This window comes from Plasmodium vinckei (assembly GCF_900681995.1).
Source record: "Plasmodium vinckei vinckei genome assembly, chromosome: PVVCY_04".
Classification (NCBI taxonomy): Eukaryota; Apicomplexa; class Aconoidasida; order Haemosporida; family Plasmodiidae; genus Plasmodium; species Plasmodium vinckei.
The window spans coordinates 95,409-122,955 of record NC_051296.1 but is presented as its reverse complement, the minus strand read 5'-3'; the positions used below and the strand labels follow the sequence as shown (position 1 = coordinate 122,955).

General features: G+C 23.5%; 9 protein-coding genes across 9 annotated transcripts; 4 read left to right on the top strand and 5 right to left on the bottom strand.

The window, feature by feature from the left end:
- Window positions 1–186: 186 nt before the first annotated feature.
- On the top strand, window positions 187–1,776 carry PVVCY_0400340 (EH domain-containing protein, putative; the record flags this gene model as incomplete). The annotated part of the gene is made up of 1 exon (XM_008627805.1): window positions 187–1,776. The coding sequence occupies one exon, from the start codon at window positions 187–189 to the stop codon at window positions 1,774–1,776; it is 1,590 nt and encodes a 529-aa protein (XP_008626027.1).
- Window positions 1,777–3,483: 1,707 nt separating this feature from the next.
- On the bottom strand, window positions 3,484–5,022 carry PVVCY_0400330 (inner membrane complex protein 1e, putative; the record flags this gene model as incomplete). The annotated part of the gene is made up of 1 exon (XM_008627806.1): window positions 3,484–5,022. The coding sequence occupies one exon, from the start codon at window positions 5,020–5,022 to the stop codon at window positions 3,484–3,486; it is 1,539 nt and encodes a 512-aa protein (XP_008626028.1).
- Window positions 5,023–7,448: 2,426 nt separating this feature from the next.
- PVVCY_0400320 (inner membrane complex protein 1a, putative) lies at window positions 7,449–10,235 on the top strand (the record flags this gene model as incomplete). Its single annotated transcript, XM_008627807.1, has 5 exons — window positions 7,449–7,706; window positions 7,797–7,946; window positions 8,035–8,249; window positions 8,383–9,200; window positions 9,331–10,235. 5 exons carry the CDS (start codon window positions 7,449–7,451, stop codon window positions 10,233–10,235), a joined length of 2,346 nt encoding a protein of 781 aa, XP_008626029.1.
- Window positions 10,236–10,899: 664 nt separating this feature from the next.
- Window positions 10,900–11,663, top strand: PVVCY_0400310 (phosphatidylethanolamine-binding protein, putative; the record flags this gene model as incomplete). Its single annotated transcript, XM_008627808.1, has 3 exons — window positions 10,900–11,017; window positions 11,087–11,443; window positions 11,527–11,663. The coding sequence occupies 3 exons, from the start codon at window positions 10,900–10,902 to the stop codon at window positions 11,661–11,663; spliced, it is 612 nt and encodes a 203-aa protein (XP_008626030.1).
- Window positions 11,664–11,790: 127 nt separating this feature from the next.
- PVVCY_0400300 (IBR domain protein, putative) lies at window positions 11,791–13,491 on the bottom strand (the record flags this gene model as incomplete). The annotated part of the gene is made up of 1 exon (XM_008627809.1): window positions 11,791–13,491. The coding sequence occupies one exon, from the start codon at window positions 13,489–13,491 to the stop codon at window positions 11,791–11,793; it is 1,701 nt and encodes a 566-aa protein (XP_008626031.1).
- A 909-nt stretch (window positions 13,492–14,400) lies between these two features.
- Window positions 14,401–15,732, top strand: PVVCY_0400290 (lipoamide acyltransferase component of branched-chain alpha-keto acid dehydrogenase complex, putative; the record flags this gene model as incomplete). Its single annotated transcript, XM_008627810.1, has 1 exon — window positions 14,401–15,732. The coding sequence occupies one exon, from the start codon at window positions 14,401–14,403 to the stop codon at window positions 15,730–15,732; it is 1,332 nt and encodes a 443-aa protein (XP_008626032.1).
- A 444-nt stretch (window positions 15,733–16,176) lies between these two features.
- PVVCY_0400280 (plasmoredoxin, putative) lies at window positions 16,177–16,704 on the bottom strand (the record flags this gene model as incomplete). Its single annotated transcript, XM_008627811.1, has 1 exon — window positions 16,177–16,704. One exon carries the CDS (start codon window positions 16,702–16,704, stop codon window positions 16,177–16,179), a length of 528 nt encoding a protein of 175 aa, XP_008626033.1.
- A 667-nt stretch (window positions 16,705–17,371) lies between these two features.
- On the bottom strand, window positions 17,372–22,834 carry PVVCY_0400270 (spindle pole body protein, putative; the record flags this gene model as incomplete). Its single annotated transcript, XM_008627812.2, has 1 exon — window positions 17,372–22,834. The coding sequence occupies one exon, from the start codon at window positions 22,832–22,834 to the stop codon at window positions 17,372–17,374; it is 5,463 nt and encodes a 1,820-aa protein (XP_008626034.2).
- Window positions 22,835–24,345: 1,511 nt separating this feature from the next.
- Window positions 24,346–27,067, bottom strand: PVVCY_0400260 (palmitoyltransferase DHHC1, putative; the record flags this gene model as incomplete). Its single annotated transcript, XM_008627813.2, has 8 exons — window positions 24,346–24,387; window positions 24,497–24,560; window positions 24,664–24,744; window positions 24,867–24,994; window positions 25,086–25,201; window positions 25,405–25,445; window positions 25,618–25,691; window positions 25,778–27,067. 8 exons carry the CDS (start codon window positions 27,065–27,067, stop codon window positions 24,346–24,348), a joined length of 1,836 nt encoding a protein of 611 aa, XP_008626035.2.
- Window positions 27,068–27,547: the final 480 nt, after the last annotated feature.

The window sequence follows — 27,547 nt, the reverse complement described above, 5'->3', positions numbered from 1 at the left end:
TTTTTTTTTTAAATAAGCTATATAGAATGGTGGAAAAAGAAATTGATAAAAAGAGAGTGAAAGATAATTATTTGTATTATAGAAATTAAAATTTTATGTACATGTACATACATAAATAGATAAGCCACGTACAGAATAGTTATACACAAATAGTTAATTATATATACATATACTACAGTTGAAATAATGAAGAAGTTGTTATATAGAACAGACGAAGAAACAGTTGTCTATGACAATGTATTAGAAGGACTATATTCATTATATAAAACATATATTTTAGAGTTAGAAAATGAATTTAATTATTATCACTTTTATAAACCCCTTCTTACTAGTGGGGATTTTTTATCGAAGCCTATGATTTTATTATTAGGACAATATTCAACAGGAAAAACAACTTTTATTAAGCATTTAATAGAGAAAGAATATTGTGGAATGCGAATAGGTCCTGAACCAACTACTGATAAATTTGTTGCAGTAATGTATAGTGAAAAAGAACAATTAATACCTGGTAATGCATTAGTTAGTGATATTACAAAACCCTTTTCACAACTAGAAAGTTTTGGTAATAGTTTTTTATCAAAATTAGAATGTTCAAATACAAATAGTGATGTATTAAAATCTTTAACAATTATTGATACACCTGGTGTATTGAGTGGTATAAAACAAATAAGTAGAGGGTATGATTTTGAAAAAGTTATATATTGGTTTGCCCAAAGAGTTGATTTAATTTTATTAATTTTTGATGCACATAAGTTAGATATATCTGATGAGTTTCGAAGATGTATACAAGCAATAAAAGGACAAGATTCTAAAATCCGTATTATTTTAAATAAAGCAGATACTATAAATACTCAACAATTAATGAGGGTTTATGGTTCTTTGATGTGGTCTTTAGGTATAGTTATAAATACACCTGAAGTTAATAGAGTTTATATAGGATCTTTTTGGGATAGAAAATTAATGTTTGATGAAAATCGAAGTATATTTGAAGATGAAGCTTCAGATTTATATAAAGAGCTTTCAAAAATTCCAAGAAATTCAACTATGATACGATTAAATGATTTTATAAAACGTTGTAGAACATTAAAAGTTCATATTTATTTATTAACACATTTAAGACAAAAATTACCATATTTTAGAAAAGATTATATAAAAGGAAGATTAATAAAATCTTTGGAAAAAATATATGAGGAAGTTGCAAGAGAAAATAATTTACCGCTTGGTGATTTTCCACCTGTTCAGTTTATGAAAGAAAAATTACATGATATTGATTGGTTGAAAATCCCAAAATTAGATATTAAAAAAATTGAAAAAATAAATAAAGTATTAAATGTACATATACCACAATTATTAGAAATGATTCCAAAAGAATCTGCTACTGTTGATATGACAAAATTTGGAATTAATGAAGGTACAATTGTTGAAAATAAATTAACACCCTTTTTAGAATTAACTTCTGGTGAGATACCATTATGGGTTAAACAAAAATATTTATTAAGCCCTATAGATACTTCAAAATATTCTGATGATTTTTATAAACTTGGTCCCAATGATTATGGAAAAATATCAGGGGAACAAGTAAAACCTGATTTAATTAAAAGTAAATTACCAAGTTCCGTTCTTCATAAAATATGGAATTTAGCTGATATTACAAAAGATGGATATCTTGATCTTTTCGAGTATTCTTTAGCTAGACATTTTATTGAAATGAAAGTTGAAGGGTTTGATTTGCCCGCCAAAGTTCCTAAAGATATGTTAAATTCGCATGAGTACTAAACGGGGGTCACCAAACCAAGATGAAAAAAAAAATGAAAAAATAAATGAAAAAAAAAAATGAAAATTAAAAATATAAGTGAAAATTAAATTTTTTATGTGGAAAAATATGTTCAGCTTATATACTTTATGCACAAATGCATAATGGGCCTTGGTAATAAACAAGGGGACTATAAATTGGTTGGGATAAGGGAAGTGTAAATTATATATACTACCATATTTTCCTGGTTAATTTTGTATATATTTTTCCATATATAATATTTCCATATATGTAATATATATGTTGCATTTTTTTTTACGTATACATATTTCGAATACAATTTGACTTTATATTTTTTAAATACATAATAGTAAATATTTGTTGAATTTTTTAAAAATTACATATTTATGTTTTAATATTATGCCATAAATTTTTAATATTTTAAGCTTGCCTGAAATTTTTAACCCTATTTATACATTAGTTCGATGCGTACATATAACATGTATATGTGTGCATTTTATACTTTTTATATTCTGATGTTGTTCTACTTTGTTTCCTTTCGATATTACATATTTATTTTTATTTTTTTGTTCTTTATGTGTAATACAACTAAATAAATTGATTTGTAAAAGTAATTTTCTTTTTTTTACTTCGAAATGAGAGCAAGATAGCAATACCGAGTTATGCTGTGTGCCAATTCTTCTTGACATAGCAAGGTAATATGCATCCTATAAAAGTATGTACCTTTAAGTTTTTTTTTTTTTTTTTTTTAAAAGGCATAAAGTTTATGCATTTTAGCTATCTAGCTATTTTTAACCATCATTATGTTTGTCGTACTAACAACATTACGAAAGATTGGTTAGGTCGATATTATTGTCATTTTGTTCTTTATACATATAATTGCAACAATTTTAATAGCACAGAAAGTATGACACTTGTAATGCTATAGATAATTGCACAAACTTAATAAATGTAAACAAGCCAATGCAACGATAATGTTCTGACTGTGCATATTTTTTTGGTCTGTTTTTTTAAACTATTAAAATAAAAAAACGTAACGAGTTTATAATAACAGTAAAAAATATTAATAGTATATAGTTGTCAATGAGGCAATAAAAATGTAAAAAAAAATATATATTGCAAGAATGCAAATATAACAAGAAAACATTTGTGTGCAAAACAAGCAAATAAATAGATAAACACGTGTGTGAATAAAAGAGAATGTTCATTGTGGATACAATTATAGCAACAGCTGATATATCGGAGCTTCAAAGTGAATAAATTTGACTACTTAAGCAAAACAGGGAAAATTGTGCATGTACATGTGGATATATGCGTAATGCACACAATTAGGTGGTTTCGCTGTGGCTTGTCAAAGCAAAACAACAAAAAAAATTCAACAATTTTTTATTTGATAAGACAATTTGAATTATTCTGATAAACAGATGAATGCAATAAATGCATACGGCATAATGCGTATGTAGCTATATATACATGTGTGTGTATTTTAAAAAAACAATTTGTCGATCTAGTTAGACAAAAAGGGCTCATTGTACTCGAGGTTTTCCTTTTAATTCATCTTTTTTGTAATTCTCAACGTATTTAATTTGACTATTTAATTTTGCGAATTTTGTTAATTTTTTTTAATTTTCTAATTTTTTTTTAATTGGTAATCTCTTTAATTTGTTAATTTTTTGCACAAAATTCGAAGCCAACTTTCGAAGTCACAATTACTCGTTTAAAACAGGAGGTACAATGGGAGAAACAACTGGATAGGGTTTTGTTAATGAACTGTTTGCCATGGAGTAATTCATTGAGTTTGTAATTTTTAAACTGGTATTCGTATTATATGGTATTTCACTATTAAAATTTGGTGAGGAATAATTCATACTTGCAGGATTGTTAATGAAGTTGTATTGGTTGTTACTGTTACTAATTGGATTTATGGATCGGCAGGGTTCTAAAGCATGCATGTTCATAATATTAGTATCCATAGGTATGTTATTTATATCTCTGAATGTATTGCCACTAAATTGATTAATAGAATTTTTAAAATTTATGTTTGGATTAATATTAGCATCATTTATGTTAAAAAATTCATTATTTTTATTATCATTATGTAATAATAATTCGACTGAATTGCTTCTACCTTTGAAAGATTTTTGGTTATTATTTTTATTCCAATTAAACATAAAACAGCTTTTATTGTTTTGTATTGGGTTGTTACCATTTGTAGTACCATTTTTTGAAGCATTAAAATTGTCTTCTTGATAATATAAAGGCAATAAGAATGGATTATTCATAGCATCTTTTGGTATAGGATGTTCTATAATACGTTGAACATGAACAGGTACTGGTATTTCTTTATATCGTGCTTCAATTTTAGGACATAGAAATTCTTGAACAATTTGAATTTCAACTGGAACAGGTACATTTCTATCTACCAATTTTTCAACAGGAAAAGTTCTATAATGTGCCATGGGTACTTCAACAGGTTTTGGAATATGTCTATATTGTGGTGAAACTATATTTCTATAAATATGTTGTACATGTGGTACTTCTACAATTTTTTCTACATGAAATGGTCTATCTATAATTTGTGTATATGGAACATCTCTTTTAACAACTTCTGGAATATATTCAGGTACTTCTTCAATTTTTTCTATATTAATATTTTTTAATTCAATTTGAGGTATTTCAACTATTTTTTCTTTTATTACTTTTTTTGGTACTGGTATAATTCGTTCCTGTACCATAACTTTTGGTACTTGTATAATTTTTTCTTGATATACATATTGTGGTACTTCTATTATTTTATCTACTACTTTTATTTGAGGTACTTCAACAATTTTTTCTTGAAATATAGTTTTAGGGCATTTTTTTATTCTTTCATGTATAACTGGTTTAGGTACATGTATAAGTTTTTCTTGTAAAATAACATGAGGTACTTCTACTAATTTTTCTACATATTGAACATGTGGAACTTCTATAATTTTTTCTTCTATTTCTGGTTTCATTATTTCAATGATTTTTTCTTGAACTAGTGGTTTTAACATTTTTGCATTTTCTGGGATATGGTCTAAATAATTATGTTCATTCCCATTATTCGATTCTTTTAAAAACATATTGTCTATTGCACTGTATTGTTGACCTCCTTGTGATTTTGTTTGTCCATTTTGATCAACATATTTAGTGCCACAGTTGCTAATTTCACAAAATTTATATCCTTGATTTTTATATGTGGAACCCTCTCCACAATTGCTCTTCATTTTGTATGGAAAATTAAGAAATTTTTTTTTTTTTTGGCTAGATTTACCCAGGCCTTAAATAAAGGATGAATTATTAATTTGACAAAAAAATGTGCAAGGAGTAAATAATTTGGAATGCCACAAAATAACAGTATATCAAATGAAATATTATTACCGAATAATTTGCACAAAATTATAAAAAATAAATTGTATAAAAAATGGGTCTCTGTATAAATTATATACTTTTATATTATTTGTTTTATGTGTAAAATAATAAATATATACAAACAATATAAAAGAAATAAAAAAAAAATACTATTTATAATGTTCAAGCTTAAACTAGACAAACGGCCACGAAATTAAAACCCATACTATATGATAAGTTATTAAAGTCTATTAAAACATATTATAGAAAGAACAGAAAAATATATACATATCATATATTTATATATTTTTTCGTGTAAATATGTAGACAGGTTATAAAAAAACAAAAAGAAAAAAAAACACTTAAACAAACAAATTACAAGAGTCAAATTAAATTTTTTTTTAAAATAATTTAAATATATATATATTGAAGTTCAATGAAACTAAGTTAATTTATGCTTATTACACTTATTTATAATAAATATACTATATAATATATGTATAATGTGTTTACTCATATATTATGTATATTTTGTTTATTAATGAGAAATATATATATTTTTTTTTTGAGTGTATATATATAATTTAACTTTATAAAAAAAAAAAACATGTCGTAATTTTGTAGAATCATGCACAAAATAATTGTGTGTGCATAAAAATTAGTAAAATAGGGAAATAAAATTAATATATTTTTTTTTTTTACCTTGCCGTTCATATTTTTTTTTTGTGTCCGAGTTTTTGGTTTTTTTTATACTTAATATATATATAATATAGAATTTGTTTAAAATTAAAAAAAGTGAGTATTTTAAGTGTATATTTATAGTGTCATATTTTAATTTAGGCAAATAAATGGGTTTTATGATAAAACTACACAAAAATAATTGTAGTAATAGTAGTAGAATAAAAAATAAGGTAAATTAAAAATGTGTGTAAATTTTATTAGCTAGGTTGGAAATTATTATTTGTTTAAATATGTTGTTGCACACTGATTATTTGTTTTGTTAGTATATTTCAAAAATGATAAAATAAATGTGTAATTCTTTTTTCTTTTTTTTTCATAATTGACTAACACATAAAATTAAATATAAATTTTTACAAGATTAAAAAAGAAAAAAAAGAATAAATGTGTTAATGAAATAAATAAACATTTTTTGTTCCTCCCCTGAATTTGTAATGTGTCAAGAGTTAAAGAGTTGAAAAATTATGATGAAAAAAGAAATTGGAAATATTTAAAATATGGTATAAAAATAAACAGTTTTAAATTGGTTTAAAATTCTTGTAGTAATTTATTCTATTTTTATAAAGGTGTGAAAATTCTTTTAAGGCGAAAAAAAATTGTATACCTTTTAGACAAAGGGCAATTAATAAAATATGATATAGAGATATTTATATGGTCATTTATTTTTAGTAATAAATAATGTGTGTTTATACAATGTTATACTTTTTTAAAATTTTAAGATCAACTATATGTATATAAAAATGCACATTAATGCATTTGGGTTGGTTATTATATCCCCTCCTGTTTTACTATCTCATAAAAAAAAATGTAATAAGTTCACGCAAAGGAATAGCTTATAAATTATTATTCTATATATTCCATTATATGTGAATAAAATACATAATATATATGACAGTAACTTTCACGATCCTACCTATTGCTAATTTTAGTTTATTGAAAGACTGATTGTGATTTTATATAATTACCTAGATCATATAGAAATATTTAAAATGTGTCTACTTGGTCTGTTTATTAATTTCGTTTGATATATGTTCAGTTATTTTGGTTCGAATTAAAAAGGGTTTAGAAATATTAGTCATTTTATTTCATATTCTACAACAGAATTAATCTTTAATATGAATGGTAAAAAAAAAATGTTGCACACACTGGATTTTATTTGTCTAAGTTTTTAAGTATCCAATATAATAAAAGATAAATAAAAAAAATAATAAATAAATAATAAAATAATTCGAGATAAAAATTCTCAAAGTTGATGGTTTTAAGCGATGGTAATTAAACAATGAAGACATTTTTGCGTGTACATTTTATCTGATTGTTTTAATTATATATTTTTATAAAATTTATGTTACATATACTTTATAAATAATACTGAAATAAAAACTGTTTACTAAGATTGGGGTGTCACTAAAACTGTGTCTCGTTTATTCAAAGTAGGCAAATAACTGAGCAGCTGCAAGTTGTTGAACCTGTTGAAAATTGTTGAAAATTGTTGAGCATAGCTAAAGAGGATAACCCAATTAAGCTTGAGTTTCACATTTTCTTTACTTTTTTCCATTTATTTAAAATGTTCGATGCATGTAAAATAAATAGTAATTGTTGCCATGATGATCCAGAGGAAGATAATAAATATAAAAAGGATGAAAATGATTTTATTTATGAAAAAAGTATGGGGGCAAATACGAAGGAGTTAAAAAGCATGAGGTCAAATGCGAGGGAATTAAAAAACATGATGTCAAATACGAAGGAATTAAAAAACATTATCGAGGGAAAACCAGATATGACAAAATCTGTGGAAATTAGTCAGCACACAGAAAGAGAATATGTAAGTCATTTCATATGCCAAATAATTATCTACATATGTATACATTTAAAAAAGTAAAATATATATATTTTTTTTTCTTAATTTTCAAAGGTGGCTATAACAGCTTATCAGCCTGTTGATATTGTAACAAAAACAGTGGAAGTCCCCTTTGTTAGAACAATAGAAACAATTATTCCAAAAATAACATATGAAAGTAAAATTAGAGAGGTTCCAAAATATTACTCTAAGTTTGTTGAGAAGGTAAAACATGTTGAAAGTGTGATCAATATGATATCAGTTTTAAATGCCTTAGTTTTTCTAACATTTTTTTTTAACTTTTTTTATTTAGGTTGTGGAAGTCCCAGAGGTAAAATTTGTTGATAAAATTGTAGACGTCCCGAGAATACAATATGTTTACAAATATGCTCCGAAGGTTGAAATTAAAGAGAATATTATAAAACGGCCAGTTATAGAAAAAAAATTTATTGAAAAATTTGTTGAGGTTCCAGAATTTAAGGAGGTTAAGCGGTTTCAGGAAGTAGAGACTGTGGAATATGTGATCAAGTTTGTTGAAAAAAAGGAAAAATAATAAAAAATAATAGATACATTGTAATCTCTTATGTAGTAATGGACTCTGTTTGCTACTCACATTTTTGTATTTCACAATTTATAACTTTATTTTTTTATCACGTTTTAGGTACGTGCCCAAAGGGAGTAAGGGTGAAAATGATGGAGAAGAAAAAGTAGCAGATAAGGAGGGAGAAGAAAAAAGTGAAAAGGATCAAATTGAGGAAAATAATGTAGAGGATGAAGAAGAAAGTAATAAAAAGGATACGAAACTCGTTAGAAATGTTTCTATAGATAATGATATGAATACAGTTATTGGAAAAGATATGATGATAAATCAAGAAGATATATGTACAGGTGTTCAACAAATATATCCATATATGTTTACAAGATCAATGAATGAATCTGGGATGGTTATAAATTCGAATAGACATTCAAATTTAGATATGGGTGATAATATAGAAACTGTTCAAATAAATGAAAATAGGAATTCAATTATGGCTACTCCTAGAATTGAACAAGTATTTAAACCAAAGATTGTTAAAAATATTGAAGTACAAAAGCATGTACCTATTTCTGTTGATGTTCCAATACCATATATGGTTCCAAAACCTATAGTTGTTAATGTAGATGTGCCTGTATTAAAATTTCGAGACACATTTGTACCTGTACCAGTCAGGAGAAAAATCATACCAAAAATAAAATGGATCTCTGATGTATATCAAGTTGATTGTATTAAAGAAAGACCATATTTAAAAATCCAAGACATAATTAAACCAGTACCTTGTGATATTGAAATTAAACATAAAAAGTTTATGGAGAGAGCATGTGCTGTTAATCCAAATGAATTACCACAAGATGATGTTCATGCAATGTGGATTAGAGTCAATGCTCATTTAGCTGAACAAAAGAAAAAAGAGTATGGACATTTATATCCTTATTATAGAAGTAAGTGTAAAGAAACTGAAAAGGAAAAGATACGAAATGTTTATGAACATTTTTAAGACCATCATCTTTGGTATATACATGTGGCATTCTCAAAGTGTTATATATTTTTTTTTTTTTTTTTTTTTTTTAGGTGAGTCTCGGGCTTATGAAAATGTCTTCGAAATGACAGAGGAGTACAAAATCTCGAGCGAAGGAAAAGAAACAGAGGAGAGAGAAATTGAAAAGGAGAACTTTGTGAGTTGTGAAGTGGATAAAATGGAATCAAAAAAAGAAGAAGACAAAAATGAGGATGGAAATACTTTTGAGGCAATAGAGGGTAGAAGTGAGAACGTAGAAAATGCAGAAATGAGTGAAAAAGTAGAAGTGAGTGAAAATGCGGAAGTAGGAGAAAAAGTAGAAATTGAAGAAGGACGGGAAAATATGGAGGTATCTGAAAGGAAAATTAATGGAGAGGAAGAGGACGTTAGAGAAAATGTGTTTTGCAAGACGAGCGAAGGGAATGATATTTCTTTTATGGAAGATGGTATGGTTTATAATATAGAAGGTTTTAATAATTTTATGAGTGAAAATAATTTAGAAGAAGAACCAGTTGCATGTTTATCCCAAAATCATCCACTTGCTATGACATATTTACAAAATAAATGGATATCTACAGATACATTAAGAACACATGAACTTTATAATTATAATTTTATTAATGCAAGTGTAAATTCTAATATAAATTTACAAAATCGAAATAGTTTTACAACAGATTTAATGCAAAATAAAGATTTTTTAAAATCAGCACATCATATTATTTCACCATTTAAGCCAGAAAATATAAAAAATATAGAAAATTGTTATAATCGAATAATTATGAAAAATATTCAAGAAGAAAATAATAAACATGTACAAGACAGATATAATAAAACAAATTTTCATTCCAATATTAACACCGAATTTATTAATGAAAAAAATATGAACAGTTCAGAAAAAAAAAAGTGTAATCATTCTGAAGACAAATGTTGTAATTATTTTTGTGGTCAAGATAAATAAATTTTCAAATTTATAAAATAAAAATGTGTTACTTTAAATTAATTGTACCACTAAACATTTTTATAAATATGTTTATCCATTTTTATTATTACATCATTATTGTGAAATATGGAGAATATTTAATTGTATGGTTAGACTTGAAGTAGTATATATTTATTGTAATTACAAGGGTTTATTTTTTGTATTTATATTTTTACTTTGCACTATACTTTACTTCCATTTTTATGAGTAAACTGTTTGAAAAAGTTGAGTATGTGTGTGCAATTGTTTGCCTATTTAGTAAAGGACATTTTTTTTTTTTACAATTTTATATTGTCATTTTTCATTAATATTGAATAGACAAAAATCATGAAATTATTTTATTTTGAATAATATTATGAGAATGTTAGTTAATCAGTTTGGTTAGGTTATTTTTTTTTCATTTTTTTGGATTTCTTATTTGAAGGGTGACCATATATAAGGTTGTGTATGTACAGGTCGATATAGAAAATGTTATAATTTTTTTTTAAGGTTTAATTTGTGTTTGTATTATATTAATGTAGTGAAAGTCGTAAGTCTTTAAATGTTAGTTCAATAAAAAAGGATGAGAATTATAAAAATTTGTAATCACATGTTCATATAGACCATTTTAAATAAGGTATATTTGTTTGTTACAATGTTTAAAATGGATTTTTTAGGGTTTGCCTTTTTGTTGTGCTACCTCTTTAGTGTCTCTTTCGTTTTGACAAAAATCGACGTGATACAGTCAGGTGAGTCTGAAAAAGTGGAAAGCGATGGAAAAGGTAAGAAAACATTATATGTACAAACATTGGTGTGATCATTTGTTGCTTCTTTTTTTTCTGAATTTTCAGACTATGGAAGGGAGAACTGCTCCTCGGACGACGTTAAATTGTTGGGTAAAGATTTTTATGGAGAATCGTGTGGAGGTAAAAATTTATTACCAAGGATAGAATGGATAGACAATAATAATATGACAAAGTCTTATATTATTACATTAAGTAGTGTGAGTAGTTCAAATATAGTTTACCATCTTATAGCATGGAATATTCCTTCATATATAAATACAATAAATAGTTTTTCTATTTTCAATGAAACAAAATCTCAAGTTGGTCTAAATACATATAATAAAAAAAATTATCAAGGACCTTGTTATACATCAATAAATACAGAGCATACAGGATGTTTGAAATTGAGTTTGTACGCGTTAAGTAAGTTGTAATTATAAGGAAAATATTATATATATTTATAATGTACTTTTTACTAACATTTTTCGATTTATGGTTGAATGTAGATAAGGAAACGATCGGATTGTCTGAAGATGCGGATTCCCATGAGTTGATGTCATACCTTAGGACAATGAGTAGAAAGGAAAACATAGTCATAGATGCAATATCATTATATTCTATTTTTATTCCCCAAAAAAGTTGATTGTTTTAAAATAAAAAAAACATATTATAAAGTTAGAAAAAAAAATATTAAAAATTATGCAGTGAACAATGTTGGTACAATTTATATGCTAGAGCAAAGACGGATAAAAATTGATACAAATGCATGCCTAATTAGAGAAATTGTTTTCAATAAAAGTTGAAATATTTTTAAAATATACATCGTTTACTTTTGTTAGTTCATTTATTTCTTGTAAACTTTTATGATTTGTATTATTAATAATTAGTGTTAGATTAATATTTTCAATTTTTTGTTGTAAATTTTCTAGATTTCTTTCTAATTCTCCTTGATAATATTCAAACATATTTTTTTTATCTAAGTTATCCCAATTAGATAAATATGAAAGTGCATAAGACCATTTTAATAATTGTCTATATTTAATTATTAGAATTAAAGAATCTTCAAAATTTTTAAATTTATTAATATCTAAATTATTATTTTTACAAAAATTATGTAAAAAATATAGTTGTGAATTTATTGTAAATTTTTCTCCTTGTTCTTGTGCATCGAACCTTGTTTTGTAATGATTGTACTTGTTCATTTCTAGATGTGACTTTTTTTTATCGTCTTTTTCTACGTCTTCTTTGTTGGTAGCATTTTTGGTTGGATTTTCTAGATATTTATTGCAGTTGTAGAATCCCCCTTTATGGCTAGTCCATTCTTTGAGACAAAGCCAACAAAAACTGAATCCACACATACATTTAATATTCATGCATCCTGATGTTTTTTCAATTGGTTTATCACAATTTGGGCATTTCTTTGTATTAGCATTAATCCATTGGATATTTTGATCCCCTTTTGTTTGCAATTGATTCCATGTTTTAATTATTGAACATCTAACTGGTCTATGAAATGGTTGTGAGCATATAAAACAAAAGTTATAACCGCATTTACAAATTATATTTAAATTTTTATATTTATTATTATTCAGATTTTTCGTATCCTTTAATAGTAGCATTGATTCTATTGTATATTCACATGTATCATTAGGACAATTTTTTAAATTATAACATTTTTTAATATAAACATTTAGTAATAATTGTTTATATTGTTTATACATATTTTGATCACATAAATTTTTCCAATCATTTTTTTTTACAAAATATTTACATTCTGTATGTATACATTGTTTATGTATTACATGTTCATCTAAATCGTTTTCAATTCCTGTTTTTAAATATCCTATCCAGCATTTATTTGAAAATCTATGACCACAATCTAATGCATATGTATCATCTATAGAGCATTCATTCAGTAATATTGGGCAAGTAAACTTTGTATTTTTATCATTATTTTTTTCAAAATTGTCAATAATGCAGCTTTTAATGGGGTCTACTTGTGGTGCATCTTCATTTTCATGTAGTTCATTTTCAGTTAGATGCATCAAATTTGTGTTTCTAAGAACTTTTGTAGGATCATTAAACCAGTCTTCAATTAAGGGTTCAGAATTAAAATTGTAATATTTCATAATATAATATGCATAATCATATTTAATATTTAGTAAAGACATAATATTATTTATTTCTTCTTTAAGTTTTTCTTTAATTTGTTTTTTATTATATACAATATATGAATTACTTTGTGAAAACTTTTCAAAATTTGTTTTAAAATATTTTAAATATAATTGCATACCAGATTCATCAGATATGGTATGGTCACCTTTTATGATGTTACATAGTTTATTATCTTGGTTAGGTAATTCATTTTTATTGGCTACATTTTTTTTAACAACCTTGAGTTTTTTATCTGGGCCAAGTTCTATTTGTATGTCTAGCCCATCGTCTGTTTTTTGTTTTGGGAGATGTATCATTGCGTTTGGCAAATTGTTTTTACAACGTATGAGGGAAGGTTTGAGTAGTTATATTTTTATCCTGTCCGTTTTCATATTTATATTTTTGTGCATTGTTTGGAAGTCTATTTATTAGGTTAGTGAAGTAAAAGTTTGTGAGCCAGACATAGAAAATGAATAATAAATGGTAGTTAAATTGTTTTAAAAAATGAAAAATATTTAAAGGATCACTACTTTGTATATTTTCAAAGGTCCAAATAAATAAAAACTTATAGGCTAATTTGGGACTATAAATATTCAATGTTTTCGACGGGAAAATTTATATTAGAAAAAGTAGAGTGGTAGAAGGGATAGTATTTTTTAATTTATTATTTTTTTAATTTAAAAAATTTTTTTTTTTTTTTTTTATTTGATGTGTGTAATGAGTGTGAAAAATTTGTTCTTATAAATGGAGGAGGAAATAAAAAAATATTTTTATATACAAATTTAATCTTTTAGTTTCGAAACGGTTTGGTAATAATTAGGAAAGTATTTATGTGCATATTTATGTTAGTATAAATTGTATAAAAAAAAGGAAATAAATTTGTATATTAAAAAAATATAATTAGCTATATGTGCATATATAGTTTTGTTTTAATTGAGAATATTTATTGAAATAAAGATAAATTTAGCAAATGTTACTTATATATTATATATATACATAAGCTAGTTTTACATATTTTCCTTTTTGTATTAGTATATATAGAATAATTTGAAAGGCTTCCACACAATATATGTACACAAATATATGTACACGGTTTATGGTAACATTTTTTTCATATAGCTTTTAAAAAAAATATTTTTTGTATTTACTATTTAATATAAAGTGTGTTTGTAAATTAGTACTTGGTAAGACTCCCGATATTTTGAGTTAAATTGTTTAAGGGAAAAATGATGATGCAACATTGCAAAAAAATATTAAGAGAAATAAATTCAAGGAATAAGATAAACTTGGGGAATAGCCAAAGATTTATAAACACTAGTAAGCCTAATTTAAAAATAGTTAGGTGTAAACTATTTGATATTGGAGAAGGAATATCAGAGGTTGAAATTACACAATGGAATAAACAAGAGGGGGATGAAGTTTCTGAAATGGAAAGCCTGCTAACTGTTCAAAGTGATAAAGCTGCTGTAGATATAACTAGTAAATATAGTGGTATACTTGTTAAAAAGTATGCTAATGATAAGGACATGATAAAGATAGGTTCTTACTTTTGTGAGATTGACACACAAGATGATGTAGGCGAAGAAGAAGGGGAAGAAGTGAATGAAGTGAAAGAAGAGGATGGAGTAGATTTAGAAAATGAAGGAAATTTTGAAAAGAAAGCGAGTCCAACAAATGTTAAGGCTTCGCCAGGTACTAAAAAAAAAGCACAAGAATATAACTTAGATATTAATATGATTGCAAAATATTTTAATAAAAATAATATAACTATTGAAGATGTTGAGTTATATCATAAGGTAAATAAAAATGTGAATGAAAAAATGGACATTAAGGATGAAGTAGAAATAAAAGGAATTAAACTTGCTATGTGTAAAAGTATGAGTGATTCTTTAAGTGTTCCTTTATTTCATTTAAATGAAGTATACAATGTTGAAAAGGTTGTTAAGATAAGAAAAGAACTTAAAAATAAAATAGCAGAAAGTGATAGTGGTGTAAATAATATAACAATTTCTAGTATATTAATAAAATTAATATCAAATGTTTTAAAAGAATTTCCAATATTAAATTCCAAATTTAATGCTAAAACAAATACTTATGTAGTATATAATAATCATAATATATGTGTAGCTATGGATACATCTCATGGTTTATTAGTGCCAAATATAAAAAATGTAGAAAAAAAAAGTATAATTGATATACAAAAAGATTTAACAAATTTACGTAATAAAGCTATGGAAATGAAATTATCTAAAGACGAAATTGAAAATGGAACAATAACAATAAGTAATTATGGAGCTATTGGTGGAACATTTGCTACACCTATTATATTTGATAATCAAGGTTGTATTATTGGTATATCAAAGATTCAAAACATGATTTCATTAAAAAATGGAGTTAATAAAATAAGCTCGTTGGATGATCTTGAAATTGCCAATAATATGAATTTAACATATGGAGCAGATCATAGATATATAGACGGAGCAACTTTAGCTCAATTTTCAAAAAAATTAAAAAGTGTAATTGAGAATATTGATACAATTGACCCATTTTCAATTTAATATGTATCATTTCTTAATTATATAAATTTTTTTTTTTTTTTTTATTGTACATAAAAAATCATAGGAAATACATTCAAGTGTTTGGCTGTTTATCCTTTGATTTTCGCTAGCCCTTATAAAAGGCTATCTGCACACACATGTATATAATATAATTTTAATTTCATTAAATACAATTTATGTATGCAACATTGTATTTTTTTAAAAACTGCATTTATTTTATAACTCAAATAATGCACAATCGTAGTTTTAAATTAAAAAATATTATCGAAAAAGTCTATACAAATTTGAAAAAAAAAAAAATAGGAAAATGGTTGTGGTATTTTTATTATGTACAAGTCAGGCAAATAGCTACACTGAAATGTCAAAAATTATGACCATGTCTGATTTTTTTTATACATGAAAAAAAAAATGTTAAAACTTGTTAAGGGATAGGATGAAACATAGTTAATTGTAGAATAAGTCGAAAAATCTGTTATTTGATTTGAATGTTTTTGGGTGTATTGTATAATTTTTTATCAATGATTTGAAGTTATTTATGTAGTTGTCGGTTTTAATAAGTTGCACACCATCCCTAACAAGGATATTATTATTGGGTGCTATAATAATAAAAGATGGTAAATTTTTGACTTTAAATTTATTAGCTATATATAAATAATTATCAAAAGGTAAACTATAAAAATTTGTATTTTTTAAAAAATTAATATAATCTGTATATGTTTGATCAAATGGTATATATATGATTTCAAAGAAAGGGAAGTAGGTTTTAAATAAATTTAAATTATTTATAAATGATACACAATATTTACACCATGAGGCTCCAAAAAATAATCCTAAATATTTATCTTGAAAATATGATGAGTCTATTTTTTTTAATTCATTATTTTTGTAATAACATAAATTGTTCATATAATTTTGTGAGGGTACTTCATTTTGGGTAGGATGCTCTGGAGCTTTATCAACTTTACATGCCATTTTATGAAATAATACTAAAATTAAAACATAAATATTTTATTATGAGTGTGTTTTTTTTCGATTATTTGATAGTTTGTGGATATTATATTATAAGCTTATTTTTTTGTATTTTTTTAAATTAAACATAAGAATACGAAGAACTTAGCAAAGGCTATCGAATAGTTGCGATATTGGTATAAATCATAAAATTTAATATTTGGTGATTAAAAAAATTGACAGTAATAAAATATACACATAAATGAGACTGCATAATAAATTAAATGCGTGACGGAAATCGATGTTGAATAAGAAAATTAAATTATATTAAATTAATGGGTATATATTTTTATGAACAAAAATGTGAAAAAAAAAATATTGAAGAATAAATATGGAGAAATCAATTAAGTAACGAAAAAAATTAGCAAAACACAAATATGGTATAATCGTGTAAGCACATTAGAGTTTAAAAAAAAAATCGAAATGAATGGATGAATTTCGAAAAGATATTAAAAGTATACACATATATAATAGGATTATGTATATGTTGATGAATATTTATTAAGAGGATTTTTATTTTTATTATTTTTCCTTAAAATATTTCCTTTTTAGAATATGGTTTTAGCATTTGGCTAGTTTTCTGACCATTCATAAAAAAAATGGGTATGCACACACAAATTTATTACATTGACTAAAGATTAAACATTCTGCTGTTATTCATACTATTATCAATACTGTTCAAATCTATGTTGCTTACATTTATATTATTAATTTGTTGATTAGTGCTATTATTATATGGAGTATACTTTTTCAATTTTGCATAATTAATGTTATTAGGTGATAAATTATTTATTGCATGTTCATAATTATCATGGGTTATTGGAATATTTTGTTGATTATTTTGTGGATATAATGTAGTATAGTTATTTTCATTTAAGATATTATTATCAATTAATTTTGATTTATTATAATTATTTTGTTGTATTGGAATTTGGTTATATGTATTGTTGTTATCACGATTTATATTTGCAAAGTTGTTTCTGTTAATTTCATATTTTAAATGGTTTTCATTATAGTTGTTTCCGGAATGATGCATCATAGGGAACATATTATCATTTGATGTGTGCATAGGCATATGATTTGAGGTTGGAGAGATGTCTGGTATAACTGGCCAATCAATATTGTCATTGTTATTGTTATTATTTGTGTAGTTATTATAATTTCGAGCATGTTCAGGGTGTTCGCTAATATTTGTGTCTTTATGTTGTCGATGTAAATGTGCATTATTTGCATAATGATAATCAGGGGAATTGATTTTTCCAGTATATTCATTATTAGCAGTATTAATAGAGAGAGGGTCTTGATTTTGTAATAAATAATTTTTTGATTGATGGTGATCTTGACTTTGATTAGGTGTCCATTCTACATTATTTTGTGTATGATAATTCGATGAATTAGTTTGAAAGGATTGTTTATATTTATTTGTGTAATAAAAATTATAATCAAGTTTGATTAAAAAATTATGAGCATAGTCATCAATATTATTATTTACATATTCAGTTAAAAGAAGGAAAAAATTTTTAAAATGTTTATCATAATGTTTTATTGTATTATGTATCATAGATATATATGCTTTATCTCGTAATAGTTCATTTATAAATTTTTTTTGATAATTATTTTTATCTGTTTTATTATTTGTATTAAAATTTTTTTGATTTGATAAATCTTTATCGATTGAATTATTCTGAACACGTTCAGGTCTAGATCGTGTAATATCGCTAGCTGGGTCATTTTTATTAAAACTGAATTTTAATATATGTCTAGTAAAAATATGAGCAATGGAAATAATTTTTAAAATTGAATTAATAATATTTTGATTAATAATAAAAGAATATTTAAAAATATTATTTAAATAATTATTATGAATATATATAATATCGTCAAAAATAAAAGTTTCTTTTAATTTGTCATTCATAGACATGTATTCTGATTTTATAACATCATCCTGAACATGATAAATATAGCATTTGATAAAATGTATCATAGATTCTCTAGTATGTATACATAACATTAAATTATTTCTACACTCATTAGTCATGTCGACATTTTTAATAAACATATGATTTATCCAGACTTCAGTTAGCTTATGTTCAATATATTTACAATAATTTAATATACGGAATATTAAAGTATATTTAAATATAGTTATATTATTAAATATTAAATTATATGGGAATATATTATGATAAGATAAAATAAGACCTTTATATATTTCTACATTTACATTTGTTTGAATATTAATTGGTGATTTTGATCGTTCATTTATTTGTGTGTGTGATTGGAAATTATTATCATAATTATTATTTGATTGATGTTTATTTTTTTTATTATTACTATTATCACTACTGTCGTCCATATTATTACTACTTCTTCGATGGGTATGTCCAGAGCCAATATGATTTCGAGTTGATTTATTAAACTTACAGAACTTTTTTAAATCAATAATGAGATTAATATTGTCTGTAATATTTAAAATATCGGAAACATGAATAGTATAATCTTTTCTATATTTTAAATTATCTAAAACTGATGACCTTAAAGATATATCAAAAAAATTTTTGATTTTAGTTAGTACATTATTTTTTTTATGGTTATATAACTTTTCTAAATGGTCATGTGATAGTATATAAAAATATTTTAAATAATCACTAATTTGTAAGAAATAAAAAAAGAAATGATGTCGTATTTTTTCTTTTATATCAATATTTTTTATATATAATTCAAACATTTTTTTGGATGCATATAAATGTTGATTATGTATAAGTTCTTCATAAGTTTTTTGTTCTGAATCATATAATAGAAAACATTCATTATTATTTGTTTGTTCCATTAAAAATTGATTATTGAATTTGTTTTGATTGTCATAATAATTATGTTCTTCTTTAAATCGATTTTCTGAATGGTTTATACTAAATCCTGTGGCACTTGTTTTTCTTTGTTTTTTATAAGTTATATATGATTCTATTGAGGAAAATTCGTCTGTAACTTTATTTTGAGATTGATCATATTTGATTATACTTCCTGTATATGTATTAGCTTGATTATTTTGTTTTGATTTATTATAGGAATAGGTGTTTGGTTTGTCTTCATAGTTGAGAAGAAGTAATTTACCAGGTATGTAGGAACAAGAAGAGTCATTACAATTATTATAGGAAAAATTTAAATCAAAAAATAATGGTGTATTAAAATTAAGTATAGTTGAACAGGCTAGTAATACGTCTATATATTTTCCAGTAATAAATATTTGATTAGCAATTGATTTTAAAAATTTAGGAACTTTTGAATTTAATATAACATATTTAGCACCCCAATAATTTGTAGACAAATCAATATATTTTTTAAAAATATATTTATAAAAATTATGATTGATATAATATATTTTATTATTTTGTTTATAGAATGGTGTGATATGTTTATTTTCATGAATAAAAAATTCTCTAAATGTGTCTTTTACTTTACCATGGAATATATAATTTTTGATAAAATCAAATAATGGGATAGTAATATTTTTAAGTATATATGTTAAAACTGTTTTATTAATATCATCTTTATTTAAATATTCTTGAAGTTTATAAATTAAATCGATTAAATATTTTGTATCATTAAATTTTTTTTTTATAGCTATTTTGTTAATAATTTTATTTAATAATTTGGCTATTTGCATTAACGGCAATATACATAATTTAATTTTGTATAAAGAGATATCATCAGCTTTTTCTATATTAATATTAAAAAATAGATTAAAATCTTTTACATTTTTATTAAATAAACTATTAATAGTAAAAAATAAATTTTGTTGTTCATTATTTGCAGAAAAAGACATTCGATTTTCATCAAAAAGGGACAAAGCGATTTCTTCTTTTCCTTGCATATTAATTTTAGTAAAATTATAAATATTTCTTATATTTTGTTCAATTCTATTTATATGATTAATTATATGTAATGTGATATTATTTAGACAACATGAAAATATTTCAAATGTAGCATTACATGATTGGCTTCGTTTATTTATTTCTATAAATTTTTGAATTCTTCTTAAATATATTCCTAATTTTAGTATTTCCTTTACCATTTTAATATTACTATTATTTTGATCTTTGGAATTGTATATACTTGGGTAGATGACAATTTTATATTTAGGGATAATATATACTAAGTAATTGTTAAGGTCTTGAAACTTTTTTTTATTTGTACTATCCATTTTTGAATAGCTATATTTATTACTTGAACAATAGGAAGAGGTAGAGGGTGGGTCATAATTTTCATCCTCCTCATCACTGTTACTATAAGATGATATAGAATAAATTGATGTATTACTATGTTTTTTTTTTGATTTTTGTATTTTTTTTTGTTTTTTTTCATCATATTCGTTGATGTCTTTGTGGGATTCTAAACTATTTTGAGTATTATTAGTGTGAGAATCGTTGAATGTGTTTTTATTATTTTTAAAAAATGTTACTATATCTGAATAATAATTTTGATGGTCATATTTGTAGTACTCCTTTATGTATATTAAATTTCCATAACTATTATTTAAAATGTATAATATATCAATAATAAGTAATGATTCTTTAATATATAGATTGTAACTATTATAATTTTCTACAATTTTTTGTGTAATATAATTATTAAAATATGTGTAATCAGGGTTTGATAGGTCTAGATTTGTTGGATTTTCTTTATTATATTCTGGGCGTATATTATGAATATTTAGTGTGTGGCTAGCTAATAAATAATGGTTAGCCATATCAATTTTATTATAACTTTTTAAACAAACATCATGAAAATTAAAGACTATATTTATATCTGTAGACATACAAAATAAATGATTTAAATTCATTTTTTTAATTAATACTAATTTATAAGTTTCTGATTCATCCATAATTTTATTTTTTTCACCATTATTTATTTCTTCATTATATGTATGACCATGTTTTTGTGTATTATAATTTGTGTCGCCATTTGAATTATAATTTATTTTAGAGGTAGGATTATTTATTTTCCTTACTCCTAATATTTCTTTTGTTTTATTATTAATTAATAGAAAACCATCATTAACATATAATCTAGTGTGACAATTTTTTATTTTTCTATATGAATTTGTAATATCATATAGTACATCATTAATATCTACTAAATCATTTTTTTTAGAACGATTTATAAATTCATTTAGTAAGATACTTTTTTTTATAATGATCCATGAATTATATGTATCTAAATTAATAAATAGGGATTTAGTAAATTTAAGTTTTCTAAATATGATATCATTATTATTTATATATTTTTCATTTTGTATATATAGATTTTGTTCATTTTCTATATGATTATTTGATACACTTAAAAAATATAAATTTGAATTTATGTGTGTAAATACATTTTCATAATTATTATCTGAATCGATATCTGAATAGATTAAATTTCTTTTATTACTTTTTGAGCTTATAATTTTTTTTTTTTTTGATTTTTTTTCCACAGTTTCAGAAAAATTCATATTTCGTGTTTCAAAAATAGTACTATTATATAATGGGTTTTGTTCATTTTCATCATCTTCTTTTTCTTCATTATTTTCAGAGCTTGAAAATATGCTATTTGTGTTATTTGAAAATTCGCTAGATGATTTGTCTTGGCTAGCTAAAATTTGATTGTGAATATGGCTAGTACGTTCATTTTTTTTTTTTGTGTATTTGGTTTTTTTACTTGACCTTTTTTGTATATTTATATGTTCATATTTTTTGTTATTATAAATGATGTATATAATATCACTGTTATATATACAAGTATTAGTAGAGTTAACATTTTTACTATTTATAATTAAAAAAACATTTCGATTATTTTCATATTTATAAGGGTATGGATATTCGAGACAGCTTTCTTTATTTATTTGATTTATTCTTTCTTCATTTATTTTTATATTTTCAAATCCATATATTTTATCATATCTACATGTGTCCATAAAATATTTTTTTTTAATATTAATGTAGCATTTTGAATAGTTATTGAATAAGCATAAGCATGTTCGAAATTTAGTATCAATTATATTTATTCTGTCTGCATTTTCTTTTTCTACTTTTTTTTTTATTTTTGTAAGATCCATTTTAGGAATTATATGTGTGTATTTTGTTAATTTGTTTTTAAATTTTTATATTTTTCTCCAAACTGTCACATATTCAGTTTGTATTCCTTATCTTAATGGGTATCACCTTATAATTATTTAAATAATAAGAAATAAAAGCACAGTATAAATGTTTGTATATTTTGTAGTAGGGTATATGCATATACAATGATGGGTATATATGGCTAATTATATGTAAAATAAATGAATTATCTATAAATAGAAAAAAAGATATGTACTAAAATAGGGATTTATTTTTTTTTTTATCCCTCCCTAGGTATCACACCTTTATTTTGTTTGTGAGTTTTAGGGAGCATCACAAACTTTTATTCAAAAAAAAAATTTTAATTAATTAAGTTCCTTTTTCAATTAATTGCTATTACTGTATTATTGGATATTTCTTTTTCTAATATTATTGAGAAAAATATTCTCAATGTTTGAATTGATAAAAAAAAATATATTATGAAATATAAAAATACACATTAATATGTGCATACATATATGTGTAAGTTGTATTTGTAAAAAAAAATAAATTAGGTATTTTTGTGAAAGGCCTTCAAAGCTACAATTTAAGGATTTTCACTATTTTATAAATTTTTAAGCCATTTTGAAAAAGTATAAATATTATAAAAATGGAATAATATTACAAATAAATTAACGGTAAATATTTGCACACTTTTTAATGCTTAAAAAATATATACATAAATTATAAGCATTTTTTTGATATATTTTTGTTATGAGTTTTTTTTAATATATAAAATAAAATGCTATATATTTATGTACATATTTTTTATGTGTATATAAGTTTTCTCCGTTTTGTTCTTCTTTAATTATGCATTTAAAAAAGCAATTCAATTGTTAAAATAAATGAAAATAATAAATACAAATAAAATGAAACAATGTCTTTTCAATATAAATACAAATTATTATGTAGTATGTATTTTATAGTTTGCGTGTGTAAATTTATGTAAGAATAAATATTTTGTATGGATGAAAAGTCTTTATATAAAAACCAAGTCGCAAAAAATTGTTAATTTCTATATTTTTAAAATAAAAAAGGGCTTGTAGTTATATTATATTTTATACTCGCTACTATTAAAACGAGTATTACAAAATTGAATTTTATAATTAAAAAAAAATACATAATTAAACATAAAGGATAGTGAAAAAGAGAAACAAAAAAAAATCGTAAGTATATACTGTCATAGAATAGTACGTTATACGATTAATATGTATATGCAAATATTTAATGTAAAAAAAAATTATAAAATTTGAGGTAGGTCTGATTGTTTGAATAATTTTAAATGAAATGAAAAGTGAAAAATGTGTATATATTAAATATTATAATTTTTGAATAATCATTTTAAAAAATTCACAAGACAGTGGTATGCTATAACTATTGTAGTATTATTATTTTGCTATATTTCAATTTGCTTATGCTTTGACAAGTATTTAAAATGAAAATAGAGTTTGTAATAAGATTTGCTAGTTCCTTATACGCTATCTGGAACTAGAGCATAATAAATTCCATTTTCCTGAAAAAAAAAAAGTAAATGTGCAAAATATGAACAATTCATAAAAAGGTATAAATTTATATGACTGTTCAGGTATTTTATGTGTGCAAAAATAAAAAAAATGGCTTACTATTTTTTTATCATATCTTAAATAGGGCTCATCATAATTTAATGTCCAAAAATTGTATACATTTCTGTTAAAATTGAGTAATTAAATATATGAAATTAGGGAATATATGTATGTACTACATAATTTATGAGAACTAAAATGTATGAAATTTTTTAATTAAATCTAACTTGACAATTTTTTTGAAATTTAAATTTTGGAATTCCCAGCATTCTAATTCGGTGTTGTATTTATCGGTTATGTGGGCTGGTCTAAAAAAATAATAAATCATAAAATAGAACAAAATAAATTATGTCTTTCTTTATTGGATTAGTCATAATAAATATGAATTATTCATATGTAGGGGTGTAATATAATTTTGTTTGTATAATACCTTTTGAAGTGCTCGTAAAAAGTTACATTTGTTAATATCGTTTTTGTGTTACGTACAAATAAGTAAGTTATAAATGCAAATAATGTTATATTAATAAAATTGCATAATATAACTAGTAAAGCAAATGCCTGTATTGGAAATAATAAAAAAAAAATATAATATTATAAATAAAATTGTAGAAAAAAGAATAACAGGATTTATAATAATTATATTTCTTACATAATTTATGGGAGTATGGAATAATTTGAAATATAGGAATACGTAATAATAATTGAATAATAATAAAATAAAGGCGGAAAGTATGAACAAGTAAAAAGATCGTTGGTTGTTTATTCCTGCAAAGAAAGAATATATAAATTAGAATGTATGTATGTACATGCATAAGTCAAGCTATAGCGTGATAGCTCTTAATGCATATATTCAATTAAAAGATATAACTAAATGTATCAACAATTATGAGAACGCACAATTGAAAAATTAAAAGCGAATTCGACATGCTTATATATGGATAGGATGGATGTATATACTTATAAATTACCTATACAATTGTCTACCCACACACAGTGATGATCTTGATGGCTAAAAGGGGAAAGTAATAAAAAATATGAATAAGCAATAAAATGTTAAGAAAAGTGACGAAAAAATATGAACGGGGAATAAAATTTGATAAAAATATTAACACAGTTTAAAAGGAATAAATAATCAATATAGACACTTAAAGATTCTATTTTAATTTTCTTCATGTTTATACACGACGCAATGGAAGCAATCCGCGCAATGGTGAACTCTAGGTGGTTTGATGATGTTACATGTGACGCACACATTCTGTAAAAAAAAAAAAAAAAATATGAGCAAGGAGCTAGCTAAAGGGAATAGACAAATTTCAATAAAAATATATGTGTGTGAATTACTCTAGGGTTTTGGTTATATAATATGGCATTTCTGTAGTTGACATCCAACGAATTGATTCTTTCTTGTGATACTTGAGAGTATAAAGACAATTTGCTATATCTCAAATTAATAATTTGATCATTATATTCTAATATTTCATTTTCATTTGCATTGTACATTGGATTTAATGGATTATTTGCTAGTAATAATTTTTTATTTATTTGAAATATTTCTCTTTCTATATTATTTAACTGATATTCTGCTTGATTTTTAAAATCGGTAGTATACATGTAATTTGAATTATTTTTATTTCTATTAGTTAAAAATTTATTTTCTTTATAGAATCCCGGATTTTTAAAATATAAGACACACCATAAAAATTGTTGAAATAGCCATAAAGATATCCATATAACAGATTTGTTATGATGTTTTTGTATTTGTAAAAATGAATGTGCTATATTAATATAAACAATTAAATTTAATAATGCGAAAAACCAAAAATAAAAAGCATAAATAGTTTTACATATTTTTAATCCTTTACAAATTTTATTTTGTAATAGCCATTTTTTAAGTAATATATATACTAAAAAATATTTATTGTTAATACATAATTGGAAAACATTTGTATTATTATTTTCAAAAGTAGAGTAATAAACTAGATTTAAACATCCATAATCACATAGTAATCTTAATATATCTATATCAGTATACCGAACAGCTATATGTAAAATAGTATTTCCATAAAAATCGACATGATTTATATTAACATTTTTACTTAGTAACCATTGTAAAATACTTATATTATTTTTTTTTACTCCTAAGAATAGAGCAGTTTGTCCATATTCATTTTGTTCTTCTAAACTAATTCCATTTAAATATAAAAATTCTAAAATGTGTAAAGCTTCTAATATTTTGTCTTCATTAAATTCAGATATGGCTGTTAAGAATGGACTCATTTGTCTTCGATTTTTATGGAAAAGAATAGAACTACCATAATGTTTTATTAATAATAATACAACTTCATAATTACTATTTTTAATTGCATAATAAATAGGTGTATCACTATTAACTAAATCTTCTTTTTCTACATCACAATTTAGAGTAATTAACTTTTGAACTAACTCTGTAAAACCACAATAGCATGCCCAGTGCATAATATTTATTGTATTAAGCATTTCAATATCATTGTTTAAAATATAAGGTTGTATTAATATTTGAAATTTAATAAAATCATTATTTTTGGCACATTTTATTATTTCATATTGTTTTTCGAGAATATCTCCATCAATACTTTCATTATCATCCTGCATTTTGTAAATTTCTGAAACTGCAAAAAAGAAATTATTTCAATGATGTAGATAAGTAAGTATGTAGAATATGTAGGGGTCAATATCGTATATTTAGATAAAAATGCATTAACAAGGAAGAAGACAATTTTAGACTTCCATTTGAAATGTTAATTATGTGTAGTATAAAAATTGGATGTGAATATGTATCACTTTCAATAAAAAATAGTAGGACATTGTTGTAATGAGAAATGGAATAGAATGGTGTTACTTTAGTATAGTGAAGGAAAGAAACATATCCTTATGATTGTTAGTAAAATAATTATATATAAAAATATATGGGTATATTTGAATAGTTTTTGTGGACTTTAGAAATTATTTTATGACTTTTTTTAAAACATTTTTATAAAAAATAAGAAATGGGTATGTATATTTTAAATCCTAAGTGTAAAATAATTGATATGTTGGTTAATTTTTATTCTTATTTTTTTTTTTTACCGTTCT